General features: G+C 34.8%; 2 protein-coding genes across 3 annotated transcripts; both read right to left on the reverse strand.

The window, feature by feature from the left end:
* Positions 1 to 557: 557 nt before the first annotated feature.
* Positions 558 to 5009, reverse strand: LOC114414897 (probable protein phosphatase 2C 59). Of its 2 annotated transcripts, none has more exons than XM_028379343.1 (9): positions 4882 to 5009; positions 4439 to 4677; positions 3789 to 3916; positions 3046 to 3144; positions 2782 to 2940; positions 2111 to 2197; positions 1912 to 2003; positions 1334 to 1408; positions 558 to 1124 (listed from the first exon to the last, which is right to left on the reverse strand). In XM_028379343.1, the coding sequence occupies exons 2-9, from the start codon at positions 4519 to 4521 to the stop codon at positions 903 to 905; spliced, it is 945 nt and encodes a 314-aa protein (XP_028235144.1). In that variant the 5' UTR covers positions 4522 to 4677; positions 4882 to 5009; the 3' UTR covers positions 558 to 902. The 2 variants fall into 2 exon arrangements, with proteins under 2 accessions (XP_028235144.1, XP_028235145.1); XM_028379344.1 differs by having other exon boundaries at positions 4878 to 5000.
* Positions 5010 to 7221: 2212 nt separating this feature from the next.
* On the reverse strand, positions 7222 to 19997 carry LOC114414898 (uncharacterized protein slr1919-like). Its single transcript, XM_028379346.1, has 14 exons — positions 19649 to 19997; positions 19407 to 19497; positions 19063 to 19309; positions 18304 to 18345; positions 17636 to 17707; positions 17374 to 17509; positions 17064 to 17221; positions 16786 to 16870; positions 16146 to 16309; positions 15765 to 15926; positions 9610 to 9759; positions 8867 to 9127; positions 7881 to 8156; positions 7222 to 7604 (listed from the first exon to the last, which is right to left on the reverse strand). The coding sequence occupies exons 1-14, from the start codon at positions 19707 to 19709 to the stop codon at positions 7374 to 7376; spliced, it is 2136 nt and encodes a 711-aa protein (XP_028235147.1). The 5' UTR covers positions 19710 to 19997; the 3' UTR covers positions 7222 to 7373.
* Between the last annotated feature and the right edge of the window lie 654 nt (positions 19998 to 20651).

Raw genomic sequence — 20651 nt, forward strand, 5'->3', positions numbered from 1 at the left:
TTACTACCTAGCTTATTAAGTTGACTTCAAATTTATAATGTTTTTTCAGCTATTCATAAAGTAATATGAAAATCATGATCTAATAATATTCACTTTCTTGGCTAGTACATCACTTGAAAAGCAAGGCATGAATACATGATACATTTTATATAGTATACATGCAAGTTGGCAAGCCAATTTATTCCTATCACAATTGCAAGTATTAGACCAAAAAAGATAGAAAATTAATGTATATACTTGTAATTGTAATAGGAATAAATTGGTTTAATACATATATGTTCACCTTTCTTTTCCCTTCCCCAACACAAAGAAGAACATTTTTCTCTTATTTTTTTTCTTGTTTGTTGAATTTTATTTTCGTTTGCATTAGTGTAATTTCTGATTCTCCCCGTCGTTGACTTGTTTTGTAAGTTAGTACGTCTTTGCTATCATAATCATTATAATTTTTTTTTCATGACTACATTACAAATCGTATATAATATTTTTCACGACCATCCAAATTCTAAAGTTGGTTTAAACATCACAAGCGGATAAACACAATTACACAATGCTACAAGTGGGGAAAAATAATCAGTGTTCCTTATTTTATATATAATATATATTACACTTAATACAAGCCACAATTCACAATAGACAAATAGTATTGGAGTAACTAACCCTAAGGAAATAAATTAAATGGACTAATAAAAGAACCATGTTTACATGCAGCATGTGCAATGAGAACTCTGGCCACACTCCTTACACATATTTCCTAGCTACCAAATTAACGAATAGCTTTTTTATGTAAGAGGACCACAAATTCTTGCATGATGTAGTACAACACAACTACTAAGATTGCTTATCACGGAACCAAACTATAAACCGATTTTTTACCAAGTCTCAGCATCTTTTGGATCCACAACTCACCTATCACACAAACCTTCTACTGAAGGATTCCTACTGGCAGAGCTACTATTATGAGGAGGAGCTACTACCTCTTTGTCTTTGGATCCACCTTGGTTCATCAAGAAACGAACGACAACACATGTGATATTGTCAGCACTACCTCTCTGATATGCTTCTTGCATCAGCCTCTTTGCTGCCTCCTCAGCATCCTCAATTGATTTAATCATAGCAACAGCTTCCTGAAGAAAGTTAAAAACTTAGGTGATGAGTAGGAAAAAATAAGACTTCTTAGCATTTGACTCTATTTGTTTGGTAACCTAAGTATTTTACAGATATATGAGTTTTGGTTTTGGTTTATCTTTTTTGCTCCATTTTCCTCTTACTTTTAGTGACTATGAGATGAGGATGCATTTTAGTCATCAATGAGAAGAAATGAACATCAGTGCACCTCATTTGTGACAACATCCCATAGCCCGTCACTGGCCAGAATAAGAAACTCAAGGGAGCTGTCAATTTTTTCTTCCTGCAAAATGACAAACATGCAACTTAAACATACAAAAAGAAAGAGAAAAGACAAATAAGATTTAAGGGCACATCACATCAATAAGAGTAGAGAAGAAATTGTCTTTTCTCTTATTTGTTATAGTACACATTGATCATGCGCGCCTTTGTGATTTTTTGCGCACATTGGTCTATCAGTGTTTGAAAATGCTACAACCTATGTCAGTGAAACAGTATGATGAGGCAATGACTGCTCATATTACAGAAAATTGAAAGGTTCCAGAAACAGTGACAATCACAAACTCACTGTAGGAAGCTCAGTCTATATTGTCTACAATATTCATTTCTTAAGTAAAATATGCCTTTGGCTCACTTTTAATCAACATTTAAATATAAATCAGATTGCTTAATATCATCTTGTAAGCACAAATGTGAACCGTGCACCCTATATGAGCACAGGTTGAGATGAATCCATAACTATATAACATATTCAAGAATGGATGTAACTAACCATTGTAGACATACCTGAATTTCTGGATCAGCAACAACATACTGCTTCAGGAGTCTATCACCAAACGCACGAGAAACAGCAAGAACACCTCCAACTCTCCAAGTTCCTGTATATGCGATGTTATCAATAGTGATAAGCATTATATATATATTTTTTGAATTAAGTAAATAAAACTAAAGCTGACTATATGTTAATGATGAGTGATGACATTACCAGCCCACATAACAAAGCCTCCTGCTTCTTCAATCCTTTGCCTCTCATCAGTTTGGTCAGGCTTGTGATCTCGAGAAACAGCAATGGCTAGAGGAAACCACAATTGGAAGAATAATATTCAGCAAATATTCAACATAGAAAGGTTAAAACAACTATCTCACAGTAGATGCACAAGAACATGCCATACATGCATACATGCATGCCATTTTTATACTAGCATTAATTACACACTTAAAAACAAATGAATTCCCTTCATATTTTATCAATAATAAATGATATTGAGATAGCCATTTACCAAAGACTCAAAAGGATAGACAAGAATTCTCAATAGCGGTTTAAAAAAAAAGGCTTAATTGCACCTTTGGTCCCCAAGTATCACCAATTTTAATCTCTAGATTTTATTTGTGCCAATTTTAATCTCTTAGAAACTGAAATTGCACAATGTCAATAGCCTAAAAAATTCATATTATATAAGCTCATTCACACATATAAACTATGACTGTATAATAATATGTATAATTATAAGTCACAGTTAATTGAATTGTAAATTATACAATAAAAACTGTCAATAGTCAAATTAAACAACAACACAGTTAATAATTAACTACACATGTCTAAAGATAAATAGATAGATGTATACATGCATGTGTGTATAAAGCTAACACCCTTACCATTACCACCCCTGCATATAACAGCTCTGGAATCCCCAACATTTGCAACAAGCAAGCGGTCACCAACTAAAATAGCAGTGGAAGCAGTTGATCCAGCATCTCTATTATGGCTATTTTCTGATTTCAGCAACTCAGAATCGGTATGATTATATGCATCAGCTGTGGAAAGAAAAATTTGGCAGGAAAAAAGTTATTCTTTGGATTTAGCAAATTGGAGAACATCAGATATAAGGACCTGGAACTGACAGGTAGGAGACAACATACTTATTGCTGATTTGGTGTCAGAAATGAATTTTGGGTGACTGATTAAATTACTAAACAGGTTTTTCTTGACATACTCAGCAGCACGAGCACCACCATGACCTGGAAAGAGTTATAAATAAGAAACTTGCAATTACTTCTATTTATCAAGCATAGGTTTAACCAATAGGAAATAATTCCTATTAAGAATAATTTTTTATGGGGAAAAATATCTGATGGCAAACAAAAAATTACTCTTTGCTTATAATTGTTCACATAGAGGAATATATGAAGGTTCTAAAATCACAAACGAGAATACTACAAAGAGAAATTTGGGTTCAAGAGGAGGTTGAAGAATCTGGAAATTACACCCGAAGGATTGTATATCATAAACCTTCAAAGAGATTTCCTTCATGGTGTGCAGAAAATAACACTACAGCCAAACAGACTAATCAAACAGTCCAAACAATCAGATTAACATGGAGTCAAAGGTGAGATGAAACCTCAACTGTAAACAAATCTAAAAGTTCCTCTTCATGTATTTATTTATATTTGAGAAAACAGAAGAACAAAAGCTGGTAAGACTGAAAATGCAGAACAAAAATGCACAAACTAGCAATGTATTGTATAATATAAGTGCACAGGTACACAAGCATCTATATATTAACAGAAGAACACATAGCATGAGTTCTACGTACAATATTTTGGCATATTTTCCAATCAGTGTACAACCAGGAGATGAAGAAGAGAGGAAGATAAAAATATACCATCAAAAACTCCGAAAAGGCCAACGACTTCACCATCAACACCATCAATTCTTGTCTCATAAAAATCTTCCATTGAAGATCTCTTGCCAGGAGAGCTAGCATACCCATAGCTGAATTTTCTATTGTGACTATAAATACAATTCAAAACAAACTGTGTCACAATCATCTCATGCAGCTTCATTGTTTAGTTTTTTTCTTTCTTTTTTTTTTTAAAGGAAATGCCAGAGAAATGGGGTGGGGGTGGGAAGTACCATCGTATTTTTCTAATCAATTAATGAATCAGATCAGTAATATATAAATCCTACACAGCTCATATGATAACACTTATAAAATGGGAAAAAAATCAAGCAGAGACATGCATACTGAGACATATGTCCCAGTTGTGACACAGATATGATAACACGAGAAAAAAATCATAATGTCTAGTCTAGGCCATACTAGTTTAACAAAGGTCTAGTAAAAGAATTTTGTTGTGCAACGAAAACATCACAATTCCAACACGAGTTTCATGAATCACAAATACAAAATCTATATGAATACAAGAATAAAAAATAACAGAATTATGAATATGAAAATGAACACTACGACCACCAAGTCTGAATAAAACTAACCAATACCAATAAATAATGGAAATGTGAGAAAGGATTTACCTTAGCCCCCCACCACTCGCAATTGCATCACCTGCAGCATGAACCTCGCTTGAAGATGACAAAACTGAATTGAGATAACCCATCTTAAAACTACAATATCCTGGGTACCCAGATACTATTTCTTTGACCAAAATGAACAAACAACACCACTATTGCGTATTCTTTTTTGCCAACGCTTCCAACTGATCATAACCTTAGTTGTTGGGTCATTCAAAAATCACAAAGTTCCAAGTTTTAACCTGCATAAATACAGAACACCCCAAGAAAGTTTATTAATTTCACGAGACTAAAGCAGAATTTGCACAAAAAGACATAAACTTTGTACATAAATATTGCTATTGATAATACAGCTAAAGGCATAAAGATGCTGAATCCATGGTTGAACAAGATTGGAATTCGGGAAGAATTATATTACAAAAAAGAGAGAGAGAGAAAGAACCTACGAAAGGGAAGAGAAGAGAAATGCCATGACAAAGAGGAAGAGAGAGAGAGAGAGGGTATTGTATTCTGTTTGATTTTAGTTCAAGAAACTCACATACACGGTTGGTTTGTGCAACAATTTTAGATTTTAGATGTGTAACTATAATAATAATGTCATAGTCTTCACAAATTGATTGCATATTTTACTTTGAATATTGGGTCAACAAGAATTAACGAGAGAATGAAAAGTCAATTAGAAAAAAGGGGAAATTATTTATTAATTATTATTTACATTTTGAGTGATTCCTTGGAAGATCAAAGGTTGTTTTGTTTGGTGATTGCATGAAATGAATGATTGATTGTTTGTACTAAGATTAGCGTTGCATACGCGTGGCCGAAGGATGAGCGAAGCTTTCGGTGGGACCTAGTCAGATGCTAAAAAAAACACTGTTTTCTTTCATCATGCACTCTACTCGTCCATGTTCTGACACGTGTCACCTATGTGCCATGCATGCACAACCAAACACATCTCTTGGCCTTGTTCCTTGGGCAGGGCGTTAAGTCCATTATTAATTTGGTGAGATGGATCGAAATTTTGCTTAATTTGTCAGCCTGTCAGGTCAAAGACGGGACGGATTGGCTTGTTAGTATGCAATATTAGTTATTTTTTATAAATAATAATTATATTAATATATGAGACTATTATAATTTTTTAAAAAAAAGATAAGAAGAGTTTTTAATTTGATTTATGTTTAATTATTTTGTATTGTTTAAAACTAGCTTTAAAGTTTGACTTTCTGTTGTAATTTAGTTACTTCATAGAGTTATTATTACTTATTATTACTTTGTGTGATTTAAAATTTTAAAATTAGTTTATTATTTTAAATATTTTATATTGTCAATTATTTTTTAAAAGGGCGAACCGATATGATAAACCTATTAAGTCTAAGTGGATCTGTTTTTTTATCCTTATTTTAGGTTGAGTTATTTTTTCTTTTCTCTCTAATAAAAGCATAAAAACTAAGGTTTTCTAAAAATCAAACTAAAACATTTCAAACCACCAAATTGATCTTCAAACTAAAAGATTAAAAAAAATCGATTAAATAAAAAATAAAAATATTTTTTATTATAATTTAATTTAAATTTCAGTTCTTATTGTAAGAAATAAAAATTAAACCATACCAAATCACATATTATAATTTTTTTATCCAAATATAAAATCGCATTATCATAAATCATATCTCAATTTTGTTGATGATAGTATGTCAATTCATATATATTAGACATTTTTTAATTAATTTAAATTATAAAATAACGAATAAAAGTAATGTATTTTTTTATAAGAAGTTTATAATTTAGTTGTCATGATGTTTGATCGTTTGTAACTATTTTTATAATTACGTAAATTTTATTATTTTTAATTTTTTATTTCTCAATTAATAATTAAATTTTACCTTCTTTCAATTTATTTCATTAGTTGTCAAATTACAAATAATTTTAAAAATTAACAAACGGTTAGATCAATTCAAACTAAAATGTAAAACGTTGATTTGCTTTAATTTGAATTTGATATTATATTTAAATTCAACCACTTTATTTTTATGTTTGATTTAAATTTTTTTCCCCAAAGATTTAATCAAATGGTACTGTGAACACCTCTAGAAATAATTTTAATTTTTTTTCTCATGTTTGTTTAGGCAATTGAATTCTTGAAAAAAAAAAGGGGATTTCCAATCCTCCACGTATGCTTGTCTAGTTTAACCCTTTTTATTGGACACTTTTTTATATTACATTACAGGGTCAATCAAACCGATAAACTAATGAAAGATACTATTATGTCAAATTCTTCATTGTTATTAATATGAAGTATTTGTTTTCCAGCAAAAAAAAATACAATTTTTTTGTTACATTATTGTATGTCCTAAACTGTATTTTATTTACATTAACATACATTTCACATTAAGAATATATAATCAATTTAACTCATTTATCAATTATCAATTGAACTATGACTTACTATTATTTATCTCAAAATCTATAATGAAATTTTTATGCTAATTCATAATTTTATCCAGCTTTTTTTATATTATTCTATAACAAAATAGATCATATCATATAATAGTAAAAGAAATAATTACTATCAATTAAATCACAATTCATCCCCGATCGCTTTGTTTCGCAAAAACAATCTCATTTTTTATATGAAAATTATAAACAATTTATTAATGCGTCATTTTTACAGTAATTGATCATATAATTTAAATAAATGTGGTAATCGTGGCGTAGCGATTCAAAATAACCAAATTGCCGCAATTTCCCCACTTTGTTCAATAAAAAAAATGCATTGGGCAAAAAACGTCAACAACGCAAAATTACATCAAAATTTCTTCATGAACCTTTGAAAAAGTCTGAAAGATGTAAAATTCGAGATGTAAAAAATGGAATCTTCATGATAAGAATATGTAGAGGAAACCATTAACCCATATCTAATTCACTAGTGTCAACGGCTATATTTCTACCTCAATTTCAATTTGTGAAGAAGTCTCGACAAATAGAGCCAAGAAGCTACCTGTAATTTGTGACTAGAATGCAAAGCTAAAGCTGATATAATGTCTAAAGCAAATTTATGAACCTCGGGCTTCACTGCCATCCGAATAAGCATTGCTGTCCACTCCCCTGGAGCCAACTTCACCACTTCACAAAAGTATTCAAAGCCTTTTCCAATTCTACCAAGGATAGCACGCTCCTGCAACGTACATGAATATCAAAAACTCAAGACAGAACAATAATCTATTTTTAGTTATTCGGTACAGAATTCATGCGAAAACTACATATTAACACAGCACTACTCAAATTCAAATACTACACGTGCATTTTACTTAATTTCTGTTATTAAATGAAAATAGATGATGGGTTTTGTTGTCCAACTAAATGTGTGAAGGATGCAAACCTCCATGGAAAGTGTACTTATTCACTAGAGATGTGCATACGCATATAGAGTATTTTTAACAAAAGAAAATACCTCAAATAGTAATGTCCTCTGGCCTTGAGGATTCTCATTTAATGCGCAATCAATCACTTCATCTTGCAGAAACACATCAGCTGCTTCTACTATATCCCGAAGAAGGAAAAGACGCACTCTAAGACCCTTGTCTGATAATATGAATAAAAAAAGATCTTCAGTGGAATCAACAACTGCATGCATGTCAAATAATTTCCAAACAGAAGAACTTGAAAACTTTTCAGAACTAGGGTCGTCTCCAGTTATCTCAGAAGCTTGTTCAGATATTGCTGCTACCTGAAACAAGAATGACATCCATATCCATATTACACACAGTCCAAAGTTGTATAATTATTTTATCCACAAGAGTATTCAAATTTGAGGGCAGAAATGAATAGGATCTGCATTTGCATTTCTAAAAAGAAATACTTGAAAGGAGTACGCATTTGAATTCTAATAATGCACATTTACTTCTAAGGAGAAACATAATTCCATCCATCAATTAATAGAGAAATGCTAGCAACTTACATATTTCTATTATTGGATGAAACACAAATGGCATGAGCTAAATGATGTGTCTACTCCCTATTTAGTAAGTTCCACTCCCAGTTTAATGGGTTCCACTTGTATTTCACCCATTAATCCATTAAAATAAAGAGGGTATTGGAAAGAGTGTGATGGAGTGTGTTGCTAGTTGCTACTTGCTAGCATTTCTCAAACTAATAGTGTAATTATCCCTAGGCAGAACCTGTGAATCGATTCATAGGGACATAGGGTTCCAAACTTTCAAGAGCAAATACACAAATAAAGTAGTCTATAAAGTTATATCAAAATGTTAAATAGCAATTCTGTTTAATTGGAGAAGTTACAATCCAAATGATGCAGTTACCATCTGGTAACCAACCTTGTGAATAACTTGTCAGCTTATTTCAAGCAATACTGGAATGAACATATTCCCATCACAATTATATTGTATGGCCGAGTAGGAAAGCCAAGATAGATCATACCAGGCGTTCTAGCCGGTTCCACCTTATGGATCCATTGTTACGAATGAGAAGTTCCCTCAGAATTCTTCTCATATCAGGGCTTGGGTCTGCTATAAGTCTCCCAATGACAAAAGGATATGCACTCTGAATGACTTTAAAATCAGGATCCAGAGCTTTAGCTGTGCCTTCTAGTGATCCCAATGCTCTTATCACAAGAGCATAGTCTGGCGGAAGGGAGAAGTTAAATTCATACATGACATCATATAGTTGGTTCATAATTCCCTGAAATCCAAAGCAAGATTGAACTTTGAGATACAAAGTGCCATTATACCCAGTAATTGTGCTTCAGATAGTTATAAAAAGCATATACCTTGTTGTAGAAGACATTAGCAGAAAATGGATCCATGAAATATTAACTTAAAAAATAACTTGAAGCTTTGAAGCCCAACACCAAACAAAAAAACTAGAATAAAACAAGCCAGAAAAAGGATGAAATGAGGATAAGAAACTTAATCCCAAAGATTTATCCTTGATTAGGCATTCCCATCTGACAACAAGCACCAAAACGGTGCATAAATTGTGTATGCCAGTGTTTCCCTCTGCAGTCACCCCCTCCCTCTAATTGACATATTTGAAATTGCTCAAAACTCTGCTTTGGGATACTAAGGCTGTTGACCAAAATATATTTTCAACACCAGTTACAGCTATTATACAGCAAAAATTGATCCCTAGAAGTTAGAAGCAGTATAAAATGCAAAACAAACCTGAAAATCTTGAGATTCAGTGGTCCGATCAGCAAATGATGCTTGCAGCGCATCAGAAACTGAATGTGTGTCAATCCCTTCAGGAATAAATCCCAAAGAAAGATAGTCATTTGCCAAGCTCAGAGAATCACGATTAACAAAGTGCACAATCTGAAAGAGAGAAAAACTTAGTACTAGACAAAGGAAATTATGTATCTACACCAGAAAGTGTAATATAATGAAGAGGAGAAACTTTAAAAGAAAAAAAAAATTATACAGACAATTCATGTACAGGAACATTTCATCCAAGAGAAGCAGATATAACAGATGTCTGAATCCAATGAATGAAAGAATTTCTTATATTTCAGGATATCATATATATTAGCATCATAAAAAACGTTCCCACTAAATATGCAATGCATAATAACTACATGAATACCTTAGATTCAGAAAAGCATGACTCTAGAGTTAAGTCAGATCTAATGAGAGATCATGAGTAAGTGATTTGCAAATAAAAAAAAACTTCGTACCCCATTGTCCAGAGGCTCTTCGCTATGCGAAGGTATGGGAGAGGGATATTGTACGCAGCCTTACCCTTGCATATGCAAAGAGGCTGTTTCCGGATTCGAACCCATGACCAACAAGTCACCAAGGCACAACTTTACCGCTGCACCAGGGCTCGCCCTCAAGTGATTTGCAAATAAAAGCAGTCAAAATCTAACACACCCTTTTGAGTTTTGACTCTTATCCAGCAATAAAACAAATAGGAAGCTCATTCACCAAGTTGGCATAAAGCATGCATATTAGATGTAAACCCTATAAGTGTAATACATCTTATGACGAGAAAGAAATAAAATAATGTGAGTCAAGCGCCAATTATTTCATTGATGGGCCGTTGACCCACGTATATGAGAGAGGAAGCGAACATAAAAAAAATCGGCTCAACAGAAGCAAAGGCCTGTTGGTGCATGAGAGAAGAGGAAAAAAATGCACAAGATTGGAAAATTGATGAAAGGGAGTGGAGGATGTTAGTATAGAGCAATAAAAGAAGAGAAAGAAATAAAGGGAAGAAAGAAAAAGACACACAGTTTAACGTGGTTCAGCACACAATGTATGTGCCTACGTCCACGGCTACACTAGGAGAACTTTTTATTACTTGCACATAAAAGCTTACAAGGTGTCTCTATATATAACACTAGTGAGACACAAGTTTTTACAAACCAAGCGATGTGGGACTAAGCCCACACAAGTTTTACAGACCAAGCGATGTGGGACAAAGGAACTAAGACCACAAACTCTAACAATTCTCCCACTTGGGGTCTAAGTTCCAAACTCTAGCAGCTCCTTGTAAGCAACGAGTTCATCGACTCTTTACCTAGTGTAGCGCCTTCATCTTCAATTATCCTTGAAGGCCAACTGAGGCAATGCAAAGCCTCAGTTTGTCAGTTGTAACAGCTTTAGTCAACATATCTGCTGGATTCTCTGATCCTAAGATCTTCAATAAAGATAAGTCTCCATCATTTATCAACTCCCTGATAAAATGGTATCTTAATTGAATATGCTTGCATCTAGAATGGAAGACTGGATTCTTAGCAAGACTTATAGCACTTTGACTGTCACTAAACATAGGAGCATCATCTTGTTCTTTCCCCAATTCATTGAGAAAATTCTTTAGCCAAATCATCTCCTTAGCTGCTTCTGAGATAGCTATGTACTCGGCTTCCGTGGTTGAGAGAGCAACTCTATCTTGAAGTTTAGACTTCCAACTCACAGCAGTACCTCCCAAGGTAAAAATGTAGCCTGTGGTGCTCTTCTTGGTATCAAAATCTCCTCCCAAGTCTGCATCTGAAAATCCCTGTAAAGTGAGATTGCCTTTTCTGAAGCACAAACACATCTCTGAAGTACCCTTCAAATATCTGAGTATCCACTTTACTCCTTCCCAATGCTCCTTTGCTGGATTTGATAGGAACCTACTGACAACTCCCACTGCATGTGCTATGTCAGGTCTGGTACACACCATAGCATACATCAAACTCCCAACTGCTGATGCATATGGTACTCTTGACATGTAACATTTTTCTTCATCTGTCTGCAAAGATTGCTTCTTTGAAAACTTCAAATGAGATCCCAAAGGGGTATTCCTGGTCTTAGAATCTCCAAGGTAAAACCTGTCAAGCAACTTGTGTATATATTTCTCCTGAGACAGCTTCAAAATTCCTTCTGATATGTTTCTGAGAATTCTCATACCAAGGATTTGTTTAGCTGGACCAAGATCCTTCATTTCAAAGTTTTCTGCCAACTGCTGCTTCAACCTGTTAATTTCTGCCATACTAGATCCTGCAATCAACATGTCATCAACATACACAACAAGGATAACATAACTATTAGTATATTTTTTAACATAGCAGCAATGGTCCATGTCACATCTTTTGAATCCTGAGTTGCTCATAAACTCATTAAACTTCTTGTACCACTGCCTCGGTGCTTGTTTCAAGCCATACAAACTTTTGTGAAGCTTGCATACAAGATTCTCCTTGCCTGGCACTTCAAAACCTTCTGGTTGGGTCATATAGATGTCTTCCTCTAAATCCCCATGCAAGAATGCAGTTTTAACATCTAACTGCTCCAAGTGAAGATTCTCTGCAGCTACTATGCTCAGAATAACTCTGATGGTAGTCATCTTTACAACTGGAGAGAAGATCTCTGTGAAATCAATTCCTTGTTTCTGCTGAAACCCTTTCACCACAAGTCTCGCCTTGTATCTTCTTCTACCGTCAGATTCTTCCTTTAGCCTATAGACCCACCTATTCTGTAATGCCTTCTTTCCTTCTGGCAATTTAGTTAAAGACCACGTCTTATTCTTCTGAAGGGATGTCATCTCATCTTTCATCGCTAGCTCCCACTCAATAGTGTCATTCCCCTGTGTAGCCTCATTGAAACATTCTGGCTCACCAGCATCAGTTAACAACAAATAATGCAATGAAGGGGAATACCTATCTGGTGGTACTGAAATTCTGCTAGATTTTCTTGGAGGAGTTGATGGTTCTGGTTCTGACTCAACCTCTACGCCTGTACTCTGGTTTCTGTTGGCTACATCACTTTCTGAGATTTCTTCAAGTGTTGCTTTCTCAGAAATTTCTGACAGTTTACCTGCACATGTAGATTCTGCAGAAAATTTGTCCTTATAAAATAAGTTCTCATTAAAAGTAACAATTTTGCTTCTGATAACTTTCTTGGTTTGGTCATCCCAAAACCTGTAGCCATACATGTCAGATCCATAACCAATAAAATAACACTTCCTTGCCTTCGGATCCAATTTATCTCTACTATTAGAGTCTGTCAGTATATATGAAACACAACCAAAAATTCTCAAATGTGAAAGTTTTACCTCATTTCCAGACCATACTTCTTCAGACAACTGATAATTCAAAGGAACTGATGGTCCTCTATTGATGAGATATGCTGCTGTGTTTATTGCTTCTGCCCAGAATGCTTTAGGCAAGCCAGATTGGATCCGCATACACCTTGCTCTCTCATTCAAGGTTCTATTCATCCTTTCTGCAACACCGTTTTGCTCAGGTGTTCCTGGTATTGTCTTGATCATTCTGATCCCATGTTCTGAACAGAAGTCTTTAAACTCCTGACTATCATACTCCCCACCATTGTCAGATTTCAGACTTCTAACCTTTAGACCTGTCTGATTTTCAACTTCTGTCTTCCACCTTTTAAACACAGAAAACACATCAGATTTATTTTTAAGAAAATAAACCCATACCTTTCTGGTAGAGTCGTCGATAAAGGTGACATAATAGCGTGAGTTTCCAACAAATTTCACTGGGGCTGGCCCCCAAACATCTGTGTGCACCAATTCTAGCTTTTCAGCTTTCAGAGTCTTCCCTGCCCTTGAGAAACTGACCTTTTTCTGCTTTCCAAGGATACAATGTTCACAAGCACCAACATCAACATGCTTGAGGCTTGATAGCTTACCCTTTGCCGCCATAAGCTTCATTCTTTTTTCACTCATATGTCCAAGTCTTTGATGCCACATGGTTGAATTATTGACAGCGTCAGTAACTACTACCATATCCTCATCTGCAATCATGTAAAGAGATCCTCGCTTCTTTCCACGAGCCACAATGAGATTGCCTTTTATTACCTTCCAAGCTCCATCTCCAAAAGTGGTGTGATGTCCCTCATCATCCAACTGCCCTATAGATATTAAATTTCTCTTTAAGGCAGGAATATGTCTGACATTGTGCAATGTCCATAGGGATCCACTGGAGGTCTTGATGTTGATATCACCTCTTCCGACAATGTCAAGAGATTTTCCATCTGCAAGGTAAACTTTTCCAAATCTTCCAGAAACATAGTTAGACAATAAATCTTTAGAGGGAGTAGTGTGGAACGACGCACCTGAGTCCATGATCCATGAATCAACAGGACTATCCAAACTTCAAATTAATGCATCATCAAGTTCATCAGTTGCTGCATTTGCAGATTCATCATCATCGCACTTCTTGTTTTTGTGCGACTTGTTCTTCTTTGGTGCCTTGCACTGATTGCTAAAGTGACCTCTCTTGTCACAATTCCAACAAGTACCGTCACTTTGAAATTTTCTCTGACCTTTCCCTCTTGACTTTGATCTGCCTCGACCATTCTGACCCTTCTGGGTAGTCCTTCCCCTGCCTTTAGTGTTCAATGCTGAATTGGAAACATGACTGGAAGATTCTCCTGAATCTCTCTTGCGAACATCTTCGCTCAAGATCAAGTCACGGATGTCACTAAGCTTTAATGTGTTCTCCCTTGTAGAACTACTAACTGCAGTAACAGTTGCAGCCCAACTATCCGGTAGTGATGACAATAGAATCAATGCCTTCACCTCATCCTCAAATTTAATCTGCACAGATTCCAATTGGGCAAGAATAGTATTAAACTCATTAATATGATCAGTTACAGAGATACCTTCTCCCATCTTGAGGTTGAACAACCGGCGCATCAAGTATACTTTGTTGGCTGCTGACGGCTTCTCGTACATATCTGATAATGCCTTCATTAAGCCTGCAGTAGTCTTCTCGTTCACGATGTTGAACGCGACGTTCTTGGCTAATGTCAATCTGATCACGCCAAGAACCTGTCGATCTAGCAAGTTCCATTCTTCTTGCTTCATGTCTTCTGGCTTAACCCCTGATAAGGGCTGATACAGCTTCTTCTGATATAGATAATCCTCTATCTGCATCTTCCAAAAGCTGAAATCTCTGCCATCGAACTTCTCGATCTTCACCTTCCCCTCTTCTAATGCCATTGCTCCCACTGCCTCCTCTAAACTGAGAAGACTCCCACTAATTCCTTTAAACTAAGGAAATCCCGTGGAGTAACCAAAAGCTCTTGATACCAGTTGTTAGTATAGAGCAATAAAAGAAGAGAAAGAAATAAAGGGAAGAAAGAAAAAGACACACAGTTTAACGTGGTTCAGCACACAATGTATGTGCCTACGTCCACGGCTACACTAGGAGAACTTTTTATTACTTGCACATAGAAGCTTACAAGGTGTCTCTATATATAACACTAGTGAGACACAAGTTTTTACAAACCAAGCGATGTGGGACTAAGCCCACACAAGTTTTACAGACCAAGCGATGTGGGACAAAGGAACTAAGACCACAAACTCTAACAGAGGAATCAGTTGGGAGAGGGAAATGCACAACGGATGGGACAGCAGCTGCCAAGAGGAGACTGGGGGGAGAGAATTGGAGAATGATAAGTGTAATGACTAGGAAAATCATATATGGAAGGGGGTGGAACATGAGGGGGTATCTGAGAATTGAGGTAGTGAAGGTGGTCTTGGACAGGGGAGGAGCGAGTACTATTGTGTAGTGTCCATCTTTTTCTTCCAGCTTTTTTCTAGTTTTCTCTTCTGATGTTTTCTCTGTTTTGGCTGTCATTTTTCTGGTTTATCCGAGTATCTTCTCTTTTGGGACATGTAAGGAGCTGAGCTTCATTCCTTTTGCTGAATATTATCCAGAATTTAGTTTCTGTCTGTTAAACATCTTTAATGTAATTTGAGCTTTTCAAACATATTTTTGGAATTAAGGCATTGCCATAAAATGTAGTGGAAATTATAACTAATCAATTTAAGTTACATCCATAAAAATGAGTAATATCTAAGCATTTCTCACCATTTGAATAAGCCCAATCCGGTAATGCCTTGGAATATCCCCCATCATTCCAAAGTCAAAATATGCAAGAGATCCATCATTTATTGCAACAAGGTTTCCTGGATGAGGATCGGCATGGAAATAACCAACCTCAAGCATTTGCCTCAAAGAGCAGTATAATCCCTACAAAGCCATAAGAAAGAGGCAAGGGGCATCAATTGACAGTGCTTAGCATCTCAAGTAATCATGCACTTACTATGCAGACAAAAGATAACATAAATGAGCATATAATACTATTACAAAAACATGAAAGCATACTAAGACACACAATGGCATAAAAGAGATATATCATACACATAAACAGTCGAAGCTTGTGACCAACAGAACTTGTGTACTTTATACCTGGTCAATGAGTTCCCTTCTGTTCAAAGAAGCTTTATTCAAACCTGCTTCATCTGTAAGCTTAATTCCATCTATCCACTCCATAGTTAGCACAGTGGAGCATGTATAATCCCAATATATTTTTGGAGCTTTGACGGAATTTGTTCTTTTTTGTTTAACCCCACCTGCATATTTGTTGCTCTATTCATTACCACCTCTTGAAAAGAGTCACCAATTTAAATTGCATGCTAAAAAACTAAGCATTATTTAACCAATTTAACAGACAAAAGTTTACAAGTTAAGACATTACACACTGCCCTCTCATTTGAGGAACAATTATCAGCTCTGAACAAAAGTGAAATTTTATAATTCCAGGGGAAATGCCTTAAGTGACAACATACAATTGTTAAAAATAATGCTTGAATGAAGGACATGTGTACTTACAACACTTAAATATGTGTACTGCTGTGATGTGTAAGAACACATAGTATTCATCATATGTCTCTCATTTTCTCTCTTTTAACATCATCAGATCAAAGCATTGAGCATTATCTAAAATTTGAATTCGGGATTAACAATCATGGTTGAATTATGGACATGCCAAAATTATATCATCAAAGAAAATAGCAACTAATGTTTTTGGTCCAGATGTTGAACTTACTTGTAGACCAACAGTAAAGAGAAGCAAAGCGCTCAGCATTCTTTCCCTCTAGGACATAATCAATTTCATCAAACATGTGCCTGACCTGTTGCATAAATCTACAATGACTAACACATAAAGCAATTGTAATGTAAACTCAAAACTGAAATATAACAGTCCCTAATAGTCAGCTAGTATAATGGTCATACACAAGTAAAATACTATATTTCTGAAAATGTTGGGTTAAATATATGTCACAAAGCAGACAAGATCTCTGCTCTCTGTATCAAGGAACTTACCATTTCATTTACTGCCACCAAAAGATCTTTTCGAGCCTTGGCAAACCGCTTTAATTGGCCCCCAATCATATTGAATAACAAAGCATCCAGGGTCAATGAAAGTGACATACCAGGCCTCTGTACTTTTACAGCTACAAGCTCTCCAGAATGCAGGTGAGCTGCAACACTTGAGGCAAAAAAAGTAAACACTTCAATCTTCCTCAAACATGTAAATATTATTCTAAAATTCCAAATTTAAGAACAAGGAACCAAGTGAAAGTGAAATATTCAAATCAGAATAAAACTTAAGCTATTACTGTTGGCAACTCACCTTTATATACCTGCCCTAAGGATGCTGCTGCAATAGGTGCTGGGCTGATGTCCTTAAAAATTTCATTAATAGGAACACCCAAATGGTTCTCAATAGATTTGATTGCAACATCAGTAGGAAACGGAGGTATTTGATCCTAGCATGGATAACAATATTATAAGGCTTTATCAATACAATTTGACAGGAGACAAGAGCATAGCAATAGTCAGTAGATGCACCTGCAGTATTTGATTACATAGTATAATGGAAGACGTCACTGTACCTGTAACTTGGCGAGTTCTTGGCAATATACTGTTGGTAATATGTCGGGCCGGGTGCTCAATGCCTGCCCAAGCTGTAAACATGAATGGATTAAGTCAAATATAAGAACTGTACTGATGATATATTTAATATATGTTATATTAATTATTGCTCCAACTAGTATACATAAGGTCATAATGACGATGCTGGAAACGAAAAAAAGAGAGAGAAAGAAAAAAAAAACTTCTTATCTATATTTAAGTGCTTTCACGAAAGAAAAGATGAAACCTTCAAAAGTAAAAAAATAAAAAATCTAACAACATAAAACACAAGTTACCTAGAGTAAGAGCATGAGAATTGGAAGCACGACTATTGCATTTCTATGGTAAAGGCAAAAGTGAATATAGGAAACAATAAATCTCCAATTAAAACAAATAATGGGCAAAATAAAAATTATGATCCAGGAAACGTATCAAAAGCCCTTGAAACAGTCATCAAGCTATTTCGCAACAGAAACCATAAAAAAAAATATTTTAAAGTAAGAGCAGAAGTTTGAATGACTGTATGAGAAACAAAAAATAATGCTAACATAACGTGCATATCTTAAACTAACCTCTGCATAAAGCATATATAGTATAAAGAGAGTAACAAAGCGAAACCAATAGGAAATAACCTGTGAGAAAAACTTGCCTTAATGTAGAAAGGACCCAAGCGTATTAGAATTTCACGAAACTGCAAAAAATTGCATAGATATCATTGTTCATTCAAGCAGTTTTCCCTAACAATTATAACAAAACGAATCCACATTTTCTACTGCCGGAAGAACTGTTTAATGGAAGAAATATAAGTGTTTTGGTATTTCTTATGATGCTCAAATACACAGTTCATGTTTGAAAGAACTTTACAAACAAAATGAGTAAAAATACTTCTTTTATATTGCCAATCCCTTCATCAGAATGAAATTACACATGGCTACAATTTTCATTTAAAAAATTGCAACAACGGTCAAATTGATACTTTGTTTTCAATGAAATCCATCAGGCATCAAAGGAACAAAAGGTCAGACAGTTAACGGTAAAGCAAAAATCTTTAATCTCAAAATGACCCACTATCTAAACATTAAATTATCAAAGGCTTAAATATGTTTTTGGTCCCTATAAATTGCACCTTTTCAATTTGAGTCCTTTAAGACTTCAATTTTTCATTTTTAGTCCCTGTAAGTTCAGGCTTACCCGGACCAAAATTGAAAAAACCCTTCAACGCTCCTTCCCAACCACCAAACCAACCTTATAGCTCCTGAAATTTTATCTTCAGTGATTAACTCTTTATCAAATAAATGATAAATTAAACGGATTAACCTAACACCCCAAACCAAAAAGTAATGCGTGTTCACTCCCTAAGTTATCTGCAAAAGAATATGAAAAGCATTGACAAAAGATAATATGTTACCTTAACTGCTCGTTTTTTCGTGTCTTGAACGAACAATTGCCATATCATTAGCCTTAACACATGAAATGAAATAATTGTTGCCCTGTACAAAGCCAAAAAGGGGCCAAATCCGTAGATAGCATTGAAACTCTTAGAGCTATAAGTTCCAAGAGCATGCCCGAATTTACTTTCCAGTGATTCCCTCCTCATCCTCGCATACTCAGCAGAGGGCGTTTCGCCATGCACGCTGGTGAAACCAGTTGAATACCTGTACCACCAGCATCCACGAAGAACAAAAAATTGAATATCATAAAACATGAAAAGGACCAAATTTCGATTTCATATTAATCGGATCATCAACTCACGAATTACGGTGCCATAAGCAAGACGAGGAACGGTAATCCAGCGGCACGCATTTTCGTAAGATGACTTCAGTGAAACTCTCGCGATGTAAATCTGCAAGAAGAAGAAGAAGAAGAAAAACTCTAACTACAATAATAGTAACAATAACCCAACTGCCATTCAATTCTAAAGTAAAATCGAATAGAAAACAAGCAATAGAAATGGGAAATTTTCTAGGGTGTGGAGTGATCAGGGGAAACAGTACGTGTGGACTTAAGAATGGCAGCGCGATGAAGGTAGAGAGCGGCGAAGGCATTCCTCGTCATTGATATGTAGGGCAGGCAAGTTCAGTGGAAAGCATGGGAAAACGGTGAACACCAAATGTTTGAGGAAATGCATAGTAGCTGCGACCAATAAGTCATGGGTTTGATTGGATGAGTAGCAGCGGTGAGTATGTGTGTGTGACTTTGTTGCGAAGCTGAATGCAGAGGAAGGAAAGTGCCACGTCTGGTGTAAGGACGCAAGGCACTTGACAGTTGGCACCGAATTTGGAGAACGCGAACCGCCCTCTCGGGTTTGGGCAGTTTGTTCGTTTTCAGGGCCCTAATGCCAAATTCATCCCTCAGTTACTTTATGCAAAAGTGTCTGTTGAATAAATTCCTTCTTTACACTTTAGTTCATGTTATTTGTTTATTTTTACTATATGACTAGTTCATATACTTTTTATTAAATAATACCATCCTAAGTTTTTACAATATTATTTAATTATATATTGTTATTTATAATAAATTTATTGAATTTTATAATAAAAATTGTGTTCAAAATCATTTTTCTGAATAAAATTTGTATACCGACCATGTATGTAGTACTGTTGAACTCTTTTTGTTCTAAAAAAAGTATTTTTCATATAATTTTTGGGAAAAAAATAGTATTAAAATTTAAGATAGAAAAGGTTCTAAATTTATAAGAAAAAAAGTTTGAAACTTGAATAAAGAAAATAATGATTTGCAATTGCAATTCTTTAGCAGAAATAGTGTTAATAATGTATTTTTTCATATTCTTTTTTCAATACATTTATTGAAAAAATTGCGGTTTCACTAGTTTGGAATTAAATACAATTGATAAAAAAAATGAAATTCATATATTTAGTTATAGTTATATTTTTCATTTTCATAACATGTATGTGTCTCTAATTCAGTCATAAAAGTTAACTGAGTAAAGATTGTTTCCAATATACTCGATAATCTTAACTATAAGGAAAAAAATAA

The sequence above is a fragment of the Glycine soja genome, chromosome 6 (assembly GCF_004193775.1).
Source record: "Glycine soja cultivar W05 chromosome 6, ASM419377v2, whole genome shotgun sequence".
Lineage (NCBI taxonomy): Eukaryota > Viridiplantae > Streptophyta > Magnoliopsida > Fabales > Fabaceae > Glycine > Glycine soja.